The 12,752-nt window shown below is 42.1% G+C and overlaps 1 protein-coding gene across 4 annotated transcripts in view; it reads left to right on the top strand.

Annotated features, from left to right (window-relative positions):
* Positions 1-12,752, top strand: part of Tgfbr1 (transforming growth factor beta receptor 1) — a 60,073-nt gene that overhangs the window by 22,848 nt on the left and 24,473 nt on the right. For 3 of the 4 annotated variants that reach the window (XM_050155945.1, XM_050155946.1, XM_050155947.1), the window contains exon 2: positions 11,388-11,633. In XM_050155945.1, the coding sequence (XP_050011902.1) occupies positions 11,388-11,633 (246 nt within the window). Of the gene's footprint in view, positions 1-8,188; positions 8,263-11,387; positions 11,634-12,752 lie in introns of all 4 variants that reach the window. The other variant, XM_050155948.1, reaches the window with a different exon arrangement.

Below are 12,752 nucleotides of genomic sequence, written 5' to 3'. Positions count from 1 at the left end.
CCGCCCTGGACCTGCTGTAGGCGCTGCGGGCTAACGAGCAGCGGGGGTAAATGTGCCCCCACGTTGATGCGCCAAATGCGGCGGTTGGATTAATGAGCACCAATGATAATAGATATTTGAACAAGTTTAATAACAAAACCAGACTCACAAAACCAAGGTTCCAGCGGAGTACCCGGCGGAGACAGGAAGGGGCGCGGAGACAGGAAGGGGCGCGGAGACAGGAAGGGGCGCGCAGCCTCTGCCCGCCCAATTTATCAGTAAACATACGCCCAAGGGCAGCCTGCCCCCAAGGGGAGGGCTTATCCCTACACTACTATGTTATTTTTGTAAACGTTATTAAAATAGTTATTTGTTAAAGTTTAAAAAGAAGAATGGTATCTTAATATGTTTCAGCTTTAGTTCTTTCTAAGTTTGGTGCATTTTAAATCAGTGATTTATCTTTTTCTGTATCCACGTGCCCCATCATGTTTTTCTTGTTTTACCTTTCTCATTGAGAGAAAGGTACTGTGAGCTGCTGTGCTTTTGTATGTAATGCTGGGTACTGAATCCTGAGCTTGTATACTCGGCTCTCCTCACAGAGGTGTGTATGTATGTGTGGGGGTGTGTGTGTGGGTGTGTGTATGCAGTTTGCTAATGGCCTTTTTTTTTTTAAATGAATGTGTAGATTTTTATCAGTTGTTTGTTTGTTTATGTTGTCAAGCTGCCAGTTTGACTGGTTCCTGTGTCATCTCCCCAAATGGTTCCTTTCTATTAACTTTCCTTAGTTTATAGTATGGGAGTCTTTTTCAGAGAGCTTTTCCTTTTCTGTACTCAATCCGCACTTTGCGTGGCAGTCACCAGTGATGTGTTTTGTTCTCTGTATCATGAACTAGAAGGCAAGAGTCCTCCCTTCCACATCCTCTGAAGGGTGTTCTTTCTCCTTGTGCAGCTTACACATGCCGTTTCCTATGGCGCTCCTAGATGGTTTCTTCAGCAATGGGTCACATAGGTCTTTAGCTGTTTGCTCGCTCAGGTGTTACTTCAAAGGCAAAGGCAAAGGTAACTGTGGAAAGTGGTTACTACATCTGTCTTCTCCCTCAGTTATAGCTTGTACCTCAGGACGATCTGCTACATCTCTGCACAGCCAAGGAGCAGTTGCCTCCCTACTGCTGCTCTTGTTCTCCAGAGAAAATGTGCAGCCCTTCATCTTATGCTACTTCAGGTCGAACACCACAGGGTTTCTCATTCTTTTCTTTCTTTTTTCCAAAATAAATATTTATTTGTTGATGTAGCACTTACAACTTTCTGTTTCTTTATTTGTAAAACATCAGACGGGAGTCAGCCTGAACATTCATGGCTAACAAGTTGTGGTATGAACTTGCTAGTCAGGAGTGTTGCATATACAGCTACACCCAAGACCTATTGCAGTACTGTAAATTTGGGTTGTAACTGAATTGTATTTCCTGTAGATGTCTTCTGTGCCCCCACAGTAAGGTTCTTTTGCCATCCTGATTTAGACACTACTGAAAGTTGACATGAGTGGAGAGATAAAGCTCCTGTGAGTGCCCACTGCTTTTGTGCCTACAGCTTCTGCTGTGCTCTGTGTCAATATTACTTCCTGGAGCTGTCTCAGCTTCTGAAATGGGGAGCAGGATGAAGTAGATGCGCTAATTGAGCATCCATTGAGTGAATGCATAACAGTCTTGGATTATTGAGTGCTTTGAGCGCTGTGCTGCTATCTAACCCCCAAGTCTACATTTAACTCTCAAGTCTTCTAAAATTGGTATTGTTACAGAACATTAATCAAAAAATTTAGGCTAAAATAAACTCATGACTTTTCAGATTGACGTTATGGCTAGCTGGTACAGCTAAGATTCAGTGTTAATTCTTTTTGTTCCTGAATTCTATATGTCTAACTATTATGTTATTATAATACCAACTAATCAAATTGAAATCTACTAAGTCAAAGCACAAAAGCCTTTTTAGGAGAAAATCAGAAATGTAGTTGTTTGGTCACTCACTGTCCGAAGCAGAAGTTTCCTATTTCTTCTGAGCCTCTAGTGCAGTGTTAGGTACACCAGCCTGCTCTAACATATCCAGCCCCAGGACTGAGAAGAACTTGGCAAACTATAGTTGCACCACATGGAGCTTTATTTCCTGCTCTCTGTGCAATTAATGACAAGATCATTTCCTGTCCTTGTTCTGTGTCATAGTTGGTCTCATCACCTTGTCTTTGACTCAGGGTTTTCAGTCACAAATACCGATGGCCTTCTGTATGCTCACATTTATGTGCTTATTTCCTTAGACTAAATTCTAAGAAATGAAACAAATGAATGAAAGGGTGATTTTTCAAAGGATTGTGTGTGAAAATTATTTTCCAGAGTGAACAAAAGCTTGAAATTGGCATGAAGTAACTGCTCCCTAGGATGAGTAAGGGCTGGGACTGTAAAAGAAGTGTAGAGAAAAAGGACGAGACATAGAGAAGCTCATGTTTTTATTACATTATATTTTTATTGATTATTTAGGAATTTCACATAATGTACCCCACCACACTCACTTCCAAGCCCTCCCAGGTCCACCCCCCACTCTTGTGGTCTTCCCCCAGAAAAAGAAGCGTGTGGGGAAGAAGGGGGAACCAAGTCCAATTTTTGTTGCCTATACTCAATGGAGCATGGTCAAACTCTCAGTAGCCAATCTCTAAAGGAAACTGAGTCCTTCCTCACCTCACCCACCAGAAGCCAGCACTGTGGAGAGCTACACTTCATTGTCTTTATTACTATTTTTAAAATTTCTCTCTGATGGCTTTCTGTCTAGGCCGTTCCTTTTGGGGTCGGGGAGGGTATGGGCTGTCACAGAAGCCTTCTATGTCCTTTCTCAGCTGTCAGTCTGCAGTCATTGATACCACTGCAGAGCAGTTTCCTTGTCCTCTACCATCAGCGGGAACACGGTCATGAATTTCCACAGTTTCTGGTGTTAGCACCGACTGCAGACACCCACACGGTCTTTGGCATTAGCACTGCCACAGAGATCAGCGTGGACTCTGGCGGCAGTACAGACCGTGTACTGCCAGACATCAACATGACCCTCTGCCACAGCACAGACTACCCACCCATAGTCCTCCATGGCAGCACAGACAGTGGACATCCACATGGCCTCCATTGGTAACATGGCCCTACAACATCAATATGGTTCCTAGCCGCAGCAGGACCATGGACCAAGATGTGGCTGTTGGTAGCAGCATGACCCACGAACATCAGCATTGCCTCAGGTGGCTTCACAGGCCACCCACATCAACATAGCTTTGTATATCCACACAGATCACGGACACCCACATGGCCTGTGGTGGTAACACATGTCACAGACATTAACACAGCCTCCAGGCTGCTGTAGGACCATGGACATCCACATGAACCTTGGACTTCAACACAGCCTGGGGCAGTGAACCATAGATACCAACGTGGCCTCTAGGGACAGCATGGACCGTAGCGTTATCTTGAGGAGCCCCAAACCAGAAAATGAACCCTTCTTCATCTCAGGCATCCAATCATTGCTCAGAACCGAAGCACGATCCTGGGGCTGGGCAATGTGTTTGGAGTGCAAGCCCCAGGCTGCTATACACCATCTTTTTGGCCCTACTCAGCAAGGGCGTGTCCCCGTCCACCACAGCCTTTTCTCACACATCACTGCCTCTCTCCATCGCCCGCTCACCACCGCTCTGTTCTTCATCTTTCCTACCTCTCCATCATATGTTTGTGCATAGTAGTGGCATTGGAAACTGCAATGTGTCGCACACTATATTTTTTTGCCCCAACAGCTTTATATGAAAATATTCATTGCAGTGAGTCATTGGATTGATTCAAGATTTCTGAAGCACCATAAATACTGGACCATTGGCGAGACTCATCTAGGATATCCTGCTCTTGCCCAGTGTCAGGGTGATGTTGCAGCTAGGCAGGTTCTATGCAAGCTCCTGGCTGCTGCACACCTCCCTGCCCTCAGTGACTGCTGCCCCACCCTCCCAGGCTCGACCTTTGTGCTTGGCTCCTGTGGGCAGGAGTCACAGCAGGGCAAGCAGCATCGCTCCATCCAGCTGGCCTAGGACTGGTCCTGTTTAATAATGACCTGTTTCTGTAGGAGCACCGGGCTGCAACACATCTATCTGTACTGGCAGTCCCATCGCTCATCAGGCATGACCTTGGTGCATGTAGCCTGCTGACTGAGACACCGCGAAGGATATAGATCTGTCATCTCTGTGCATGTAGCTCCGTTCCACCACCTTTCTTTCCAGTTCTTTGAGTCCCCTGTTTAGAAGCATATTCCCGTAAGTCTTGCCCTTTTTCTTTTTAGTTGATCTGAAGCTACTGCAGTCTCTGCAGACTCCTTTTCTGCCTTGAACTCTGAAAGAATGAACAGTACTATTAAGAACAACTTGGGTAAACAGAAGGATTGCTAGGAGATAAACAAAAGCCTAAAATCAGGATTCCTTGGAAACTTGTGAAGTGGTTTCTGTTTGTCAGGAATAGCCATTCCTCCCCATCTCCTGCCTCTGCGTACAGCACACCAGGCAGTTCTCCTTCTGTTTACCCAGTCTGAGTCCAGCCCACATATACACATACACATAAAAAAATGTGGCTCAACTGGATAGTTTCACATTTAGACCCCAGCCTGAGATTATGTTACTGATTGCAAAGATAAAAACCAAACTCAGTGTGTAGTACCTTTCTACTATACTGTCCAACTTGGTTTCTATTCCCCAATCTCTGGGATTATGCAAAATTTCAATTCTGAGACCCACATTTCATTTGAACTTTTAACATTCTAAAATCTGAATATACTTCACAGAGTCACAAAAATGACAGGAGGATGGTAGGAATAGGACACACACCATCCCAGTCCAACTTCTAGGACAGAAAGGCAAGACAGGATATTGCAAGTTGGGATTGTTGGGTCCAAAGTGGAACCCAAAAGATGGCAGTGCCACTGACAATGTCATAAATGGGTTAAATTAAGATGTAAGAGATAGCCAGTAAGAAGCTAGAGCGAATGGGCCAAGCAGTGATAGAATTAATACAGTTTTTGTGTAGTTTGATTTTCTACAACTTGAGCTCAGTGACTGCTAGAGAAGATTCTCTTGCAGAGCTTAGACCTTTAGACTGTGTACATCTGGAAACTCCTGTCCTGTTTATCACTCAGTCCATTGTTGTCTTTCACTGTATTCTGAGATGCTAGGTTGGTTCGTTTTGTCATGGAGCTCATTCTTCTTTGTCAATTAAAGCCAGAGATATTATAAGCAAACAACCGGCATCGTAATTTTTATTTTTCCACAAATTGTCAAAAGTTCTATATACAGAGTCACCAAATCTCTTGCCTCTCACAACTGGTGAATCACAATAATCAAATGTATCTGTCTCCTTAAGTTTGTAGAATAGTTCACACCAGGGGCTTTCAGTATTCTCCAAGCTTCCAGGAGAGGCTTCAGTAACTGTAAGTGTTGGCAAATTGGAAGGCCTATTCCATATACTTAAAATATTCATCCTTATATTCTGTTCCTCTAGAACCCCACTCCTGGTACCATTTTCTGTCTTGGGTAGGGTTACTATTGATGTTGTAAAGGGAGGAAAGGGTTTTATGCTTTCCTGTTTATCCAGAGTTATTGATATCACTGTTTATCAATCGAAAAAGTCAGGACAGAAATTCAAGCAGGGCAGGAACCTGGAGGTAGGAACTGATGTAGAAGCCATGGAGATCTATCTGCTGCTTACTGATTTCTTCCCCTTAGCTTGGTCAGCCTGCTGTTTTATAGAACCAGAACTACCAGCCTATGTGTGGCTCCACCCACAATGGGTGGAGCTTTCCCACGTCAGTCACTAGTTAAGAAAATGCTGCACAGGCTTCCCTGCAGCCTAATCTTATGGAGGTTTTTTCTCAATTGAGACTCCCTCCTCTCTGATGACTCTAGTTTGTGTCAAGTTGACATAAAACTCGTCAGTACGAAAGAGATATTCACATTCATGTTTATAGCTGCACTGTACACAACAGCCAATGTATGTAACCAGCTTAGATGTTCTTAAGCCAATGAGTGCACTAATATAGTCCACGTATACAGTGGAATTTTGTTCAGCTGTGTCCATGTTGGAAAATGGACAGAATTGTAAATCATGTTAAATAAAGTGAGCCAAACACAGAAAAACAGATGTCTTCTCATGTGTGAGTGGGATTTTAAGTGTGTGGGATAGGTTTCGAACAGGACTGTGAGGGTGTGAAGGATCTAAGTGAGGAGGTAATGGAATACCTGTGACATAAAAGAGACTATTTGTGAAGGAAAAGGTGATAGAGGACATGGAGGATGAATTGTAATATAGCATAATGATACATATGTGTGAGTGCAGTGATAACTTTTCATTACTTTGTGTGCTGACTTAAAAGATTTAAAAATTGAAACTAAGACTTAGTTTAATTAAAAATATTTTAATTATATTCTTATGTGGAGTGTGACGTGTAAGAGAAAAGTGTGCCACTGCAAATGCATGTAGATCAGAGAACAACTTAAAAGACTCCATTGTCTTCTACTATGTGGTTTCTGGTGATAAACCTTAGTTCCTAGACTTGGTGGGAAGTGCCTTTATTCACTGAGCCGTTTTGCCAACCACTACTTTGACCTAGAAATTATTTGTTTGTATGCAGGGGTGTGTATGGGGATGGGTGCATGTGCGTCACTGTGTGAGTAGAGGCCAAAGAACAACTTTTGGGAGTTGGTCATCTCCTTCCACCTTGGGTTCTTGGAGTCAAGTTTACGTTGCCAGACTTGCATGGCAAGCACGTTTACTTGCCGAGCTGTCTTACCAGCCCAAAGACCTTATTTTAATAAAAGAGGAAGGAGGTGGAGGCTGGAGAGATGGCTCAGTGGTTAAGAACACATACTGTTCCTCCAGAGGACCTGAGTTCTGTTCTCAGCACCCAAATCAGGTGTGCACAACAATCTACAATACCCCCTTCTGGCCTTCCCAGTCACCCATACGCACATGGCATATACTCACACAGGCACTCTTACATACACGTAAAGGGGACTGGATGTAAATAATAAAGTTACTTCTCGTTTCAGGTGAGATAAGGTGGTGGGTATTGAACCTAAGGCCTTGCACGTGGTAGGGAGCTGCTTTACCACTGACTATATCCCTAGCCTTTGCTGTTTTTGAAGCAGTCTTGCTGTGTATTTCAGGCTGTTTTGGGATTTGGGAATCCTCTTGCCTCTGCCTCCTTAGCACTAGAATTACAAGTGTACACTACCATGCTTAGCTTGTAGACTGGAACCTGTAAGAAATGAGAATTAAGATAATAAATATGTCTATAATAATCTATTAAGTTTCTGTTTTAAGTTTTCATAATTTACTAGGTCATATAATAGAAATCCTGTATTCAATCATCTGGTTTAGACTGGAAAAATGGAGTTTTAAAATCCCCTCAAGAGATAAATGTTTGTGTAACTAAGATTGTGCTGTATGATATTTAGTGACCTTTCTTGTTGAAAGAATAATAAGAGAAACCCTTCAGCTTTTTCAAAATTTCATCATATATTTACCTCTTTGAAAGGAAAATGCAAAATGTATTTTTCACAATGTTCTTAGGTTGTAGACATGAAATTAGAAAGCATAAAACAATGTTTGAGGCTCATTTATAATGATACACTTAATCTGTAAACTAAATACAAAGACAACAACAAATAGCAAAATGTTGTAGGAGACTGCTGTTCATTTCCTGACTGCCCAGCAGCTCAGACCCGAAATAACCACACAAAAACTGTATTAATTCAATCACTGCTTGGCCCATTAGCTCTAGCTTCTTATTGGCTAACTCTTACATCTTAATTTAACTCATTTCTTTTAATTTGTGTATCACCACGTGGCTGTGGCTTACTGGCAAGTTTCTGCGTCTGTTTCTGATGGGGCTACATGGCTTCTCCCTGACTGCCTTCTTTCAGCATTTAGTTTTATTTTCCCTTCCTAGCTCTGTTCTGCCCTGCTATAGGTTCGAAGCAGTTTCTTTATTAACCAATGGTATTCACAGCATACAGAGGGGAATCCCGCACCGAACAAAATGCAAATTAATATAATTATTTGGCATAACAATTTATGTTTCTATTTCATTGTAGAAATAAAATGGCCTTAGGTCCAATTTTATTTTTATATGTGTTTCACTGTTCTAATTGCAGTGATAATAAATGCTGCAAGCGGCTGTTTTCATCAGTAATGTTCAAGATAGCATTAATGACCTCAAGGCTTGTTGGTAAGTTCAGGATAATGAGATCTCATACCTAACAAACACTTGCTAGCAAGCATTCCTCAAATATTAGTTTTAATGAGATGTTTCGTTTACTGAAAGATAGGGCTAGTATTGTACTATTATTGAAGTCTCTACTAAATGGTTTTCTAAAGTGAGAATAGAAAGTATCATTGAATATTAATAGCCATATATACTGCAAGTTAATGTTTGCAAGGTTTCCTACAAAGAAGGGCTTTGTATGGGTGTGCATGGATTCAGGACACCTGTGGTACTGGCTCTTTTGAGTCTACCAGGTCTACATTACCTGGTGCATTTTGTATTTTAAGTTTTATTGGTATGGTTTTACTCTATACATACTGTGAAGCTGTCTGTGTGTAAAGTGTGCCACAAGGACATTTGACCTGAATGAGCTTTTCACACAGCTGTAAAAATAGTAGTGAAAGCTTTGTAATGCTTTTGGATATGGAGGCTACTCAGGATCCAGAATATTTATCATTATTGATGGATTATCTTTGGAATGAAAATGGGTATGTAACTCGTAGACTGTGTGTGTGTGGTTTTTCGAGACAGGGTTTCTCTGTAGCTTTGAAGCCTATCCTGGAACTAGCCTTTGTAGGCCAGGCTGGTCTGGAACTCCGCCTGTCTATGTCTCCCAAGTATTGGGATTAAAGGCATAAGCCACCACTGCCCATGACTTTTCTCTTCTTTGTGACCTCTTGTATGGGAAACCATCTACCAAATATAATTTTTTGGTACTACCTCGGGGTCCAGAATAAAACAAAACAGCTAAGCAGCCCCTCCCAGCGTAATGAGAGACACTGACAACTATAGACAGGTTGGTGTGCATCTTTAAGGGTGCAGAGGGGTATAAGAACACATGGAACAGACCCCAGTTATCTGAAGGGGAGGACTTGAGATCACATGTGGAATGGGTCTTTGAATAGGATCTTGAAGGGTGAGAAGCAGAGGAGAGGTGGGTTTAACTAGGTAGAGAGAGGCACTAAAACTCTTCGCCAAAACCGGCATACTATTATCTCTTTCTGACAGTGTTGTCTCTTTATTTTTCTTGAATTCCCTTCATATTTGAGTAGAGTTAAGTTAAATGGCTGAACTCTAAGAAGAAGGAAAATATTCTTTCAATTTATTTTTACTATTTATGTGTATGAAGGAGTGAACATGGTAGAGAAGACAACTTTTGGAGTTGATCTTTTCTTTCCATCTTTTATATGGGTTTTGAGAATTGAGCTGAGATCAGCGGGTTGTGTGGCAAGTACCCCACTGAGCCGTCTCATTGGCTCTGAAAATATTTTTTTATAATGATCAAAATAAAACTTCGTTATTCTGTTAAGATAATAGACAGTGTGCTGATTGCAGCACCAACCTTTTGAAGCAACTGTTCAAGAAAAAACATGGTGTTCCTGAGTTAAGAGTTTAGCTTCATATTGGTTCAGGGTCTCCAAACAACACACCTTCTGGTAGAGCAGAACTCTTCATTCTCTTGGTAGTGGCATGTGACAGCATGTCCAAAGTGCTACCAACCAGTGAAGCCCACTTGAGCCTTGGTTGGTGTCTAGGGTTTTTACTGAGGATCAGTTGCCAGCCATTGTATTAGTGAGATTGTTCATTGCTTGACAAAGTATCTGAGAGTCGAGCATTACCGTCCGTTGTCCTTAATGACTCTCCCTCTCTCTCCTTCCCCCTCCCTATTTTTTCTCATTTTACTATTTCCAGATCCCCAGAACATAGGACAGTAATACCCACATTCAGGGTAGCCACCCCCCCACCTCTACCCCAAATCTTCTCTGGAAATGCCCTCAGAGGTGTGCTTTACAAGTCTCATAGGTGGTTCTCAGCCCAGTCAGGTTGTTGATCTAGATTAACTATCACGTCTATAGGTCTATGGTCTGCGTAGCAGCTGAGCTAAGGACCTACTGCCTCCATCCCAACAAACAAAAATAGGTCTGTTCTCTGAATCACATTGTTAGTGCAAACTTTTTGGTCAAATTGGTACTATGTGACCCAAAGCCTTACTTGTAGAGAAACATTCTTATCGGAGAGTATATCCCAGAGGCTCAGCACTCAGATCCCGTCAAGGACAGTTACTCTTGGGATTATGCTGGCCTGCTAAATAAACTTTGCTGCACAGCACACTAGCCATTTAGGAAGATAGCTTTTTCTGGCCTGCCGTCTGCCTAGCTTCTCCCTTTCTAGATATAATAAACCTCCCTGGTCTCATCATTGTTGACCATTCTTCCTAACTGGACTTTCCCCTTGGCAGTGAGTAATTGGATCACTTACTGTGTTCATTCAGCAAGCAGTTGAATGCTGCTGTCAGGCATAAGGCTCCGTGGTGAATTTTCAGATGAGTATGAGTCTCTGGCCTCAAAGAACTTAGGTTTTCTTAGAGGAGGAAATAATAAAAGCATTTTTGGTAAGCTGTATGTATTACTTTGGGGAAGCACTTAATCTCACTAGAGGATATCGGTGTGTCTATGGGAAAATATTGACGACAGCAGATACTTCCATAAAGGGATCATTCCTAGAGTTGAGCCACAAGGATTTAATAGGTGTAGTGGGCGTGTAGCTAGTTTGCCCATGTGGCTGGAATAGTCTGCCCCATTATAGTTAGAAGATACATGTCTTAGGATTTGCAAGAGTGAGTAGAAAACCTGTGGCTCAATATGCATCTCTTTCTATTCATTGCCACGAATCTACTGAAAAGGCATTTCTAGGCTGTATTAGTTTGTGGCAGTACTTTTAGACATTGATTCCCAATCACTTGTGAGGGGTGGGAGGTGGGTATATGTGAATGTCTAATTTAGGGCTAGCAACAACTATAACTGTACCTTGTTTGAAATGGGAGGGCAAATTCTTGCCTTATCTAGAAGAAATTTCTTTTCTAGGAAGCAGATGGAGGGGTGGGTAAAAGTCTAGGTTGAAATTTCATTAAATTACCTTGGCTTCTATTTTATGTGATTCTTGGACATTCTAAGAGTAATATGTTTGCTATTTGAGTAGTACATAAATTGTGTTATAATAGATCAAAAATATACTAATAGTTGTAATGTTGAGCTTTTAAACTGAACCTTGGGATTCTTTTTCCTAATCAATTTTTTCTCTTTCTTCAGCATTACAGTGTTTCTGCCACCTCTGTACAAAAGACAATTTTACCTGTGAGACGGATGGCCTCTGTTTTGTCTCGGTCACAGAGACCACAGATAAAGTTATACACAACAGTATGTGTATAGCTGAAATTGACCTAATTCCTCGAGACAGGCCGTTTGTTTGTGCACCATCTTCAAAAACAGGCGCTGTTACGACAACATATTGCTGCAATCAAGACCACTGCAATAAAATAGAACTCCCCACTACAGGTAAGTTGTTGTATTAGCACCCCTCCCTCCCTTCCGTCTTCCAAGATGCTAAAAGGAAAGCTTCTGGACTGTGTTCACACAAGTCACCAAGCTCATTTTGTTGAAGGTAGAAGCAGAAAGTGACCTGCCCACAGTTGTAGAATTATGAGTAGCCAGGGTCCTGACTCCTGGGTGTATGTTATTAGGAAAATTCAGTGAGGTCTGCTATGCCTGCAAGGGTAGCCTCTTCAAAGTGAACTCTAGAATCTCATAGGGGAGCATGTCCTTAGGGTTTCCCCTACCTTGTCCCCAGAGTGAATTCTCGTTCCTTGTATGCTGTGCCTACATCTTAAGGGCAGTCCAGTCAACAGCCTTTTAATGGGCAGAAATCAAGCGCACTAAGCAGTCTAGATGTTTTCATTTTGTAAATTTTTTTTAACCTTGTTTATGGTCTGTATGATGTCATGTAAAACCATGTATTTAATACTTTTTTAAAGGTCCTGGAAGGGCTAGAAAGATGACTCAGCAGTTAAGAGTACTTGTTCCTCCTCCAGAAAACCCAGATTCAATTTCTAGCACCCCTATGGTACCTCACAACTATCTGTGATTCCAGTTCAAGGGATCTGATGCCCACTTCTGACCTCCTCAAGCACGTTATGTTTCTGGTGCACAGACATGTAGGCAGAACACCTATGCACATAAAATAATAGTACTTGGTCCTGGCGTAGCCAGTAATTTTAACTTTAATATTCTGAATTACATAGAAATTTGCCACTTTCTTTAAGTCCTAGATTTTTATTTTAATAGTCAAAGGAATATAAAATGGGAGAAAAACTATATTAATGCTAGCAGGATTAATGAAAGGGTGAATACCAGAAGAAAAGGAAGGAAGGGAGGGAGGGGAAGGTAAAGGCATGGTGGCACACACCTTTATTCCCAGAACTCAGGGGACAGAAGCAAGAACTTTATAAGTTTGAGGCCAGCCAGGGCTGCATAGTAAGACCTGGTAGGTAGGTCAGTTGGTCTGTCAGTCTGTCTGTCTGTTTCTCTCTCTCTCTCTCTCTCTCTCTCTCTCTCTCTCTCTCTCTCTGTCTCTCTGTCTCTCTCTCTCCCCCTCTCTCCCTCCCTCCCTCTCTTCCC

This window comes from Alexandromys fortis, unplaced genomic scaffold, assembly GCF_014885135.2.
Source record: "Alexandromys fortis isolate MF-2015 unplaced genomic scaffold, M_Fortis_MF-2015_v1.1 scaffold_92, whole genome shotgun sequence".
Taxonomy (NCBI): Eukaryota; Metazoa; Chordata; class Mammalia; order Rodentia; family Cricetidae; genus Alexandromys; species Alexandromys fortis.
This window is presented reverse-complemented; position numbering and strand designations above follow the sequence as displayed.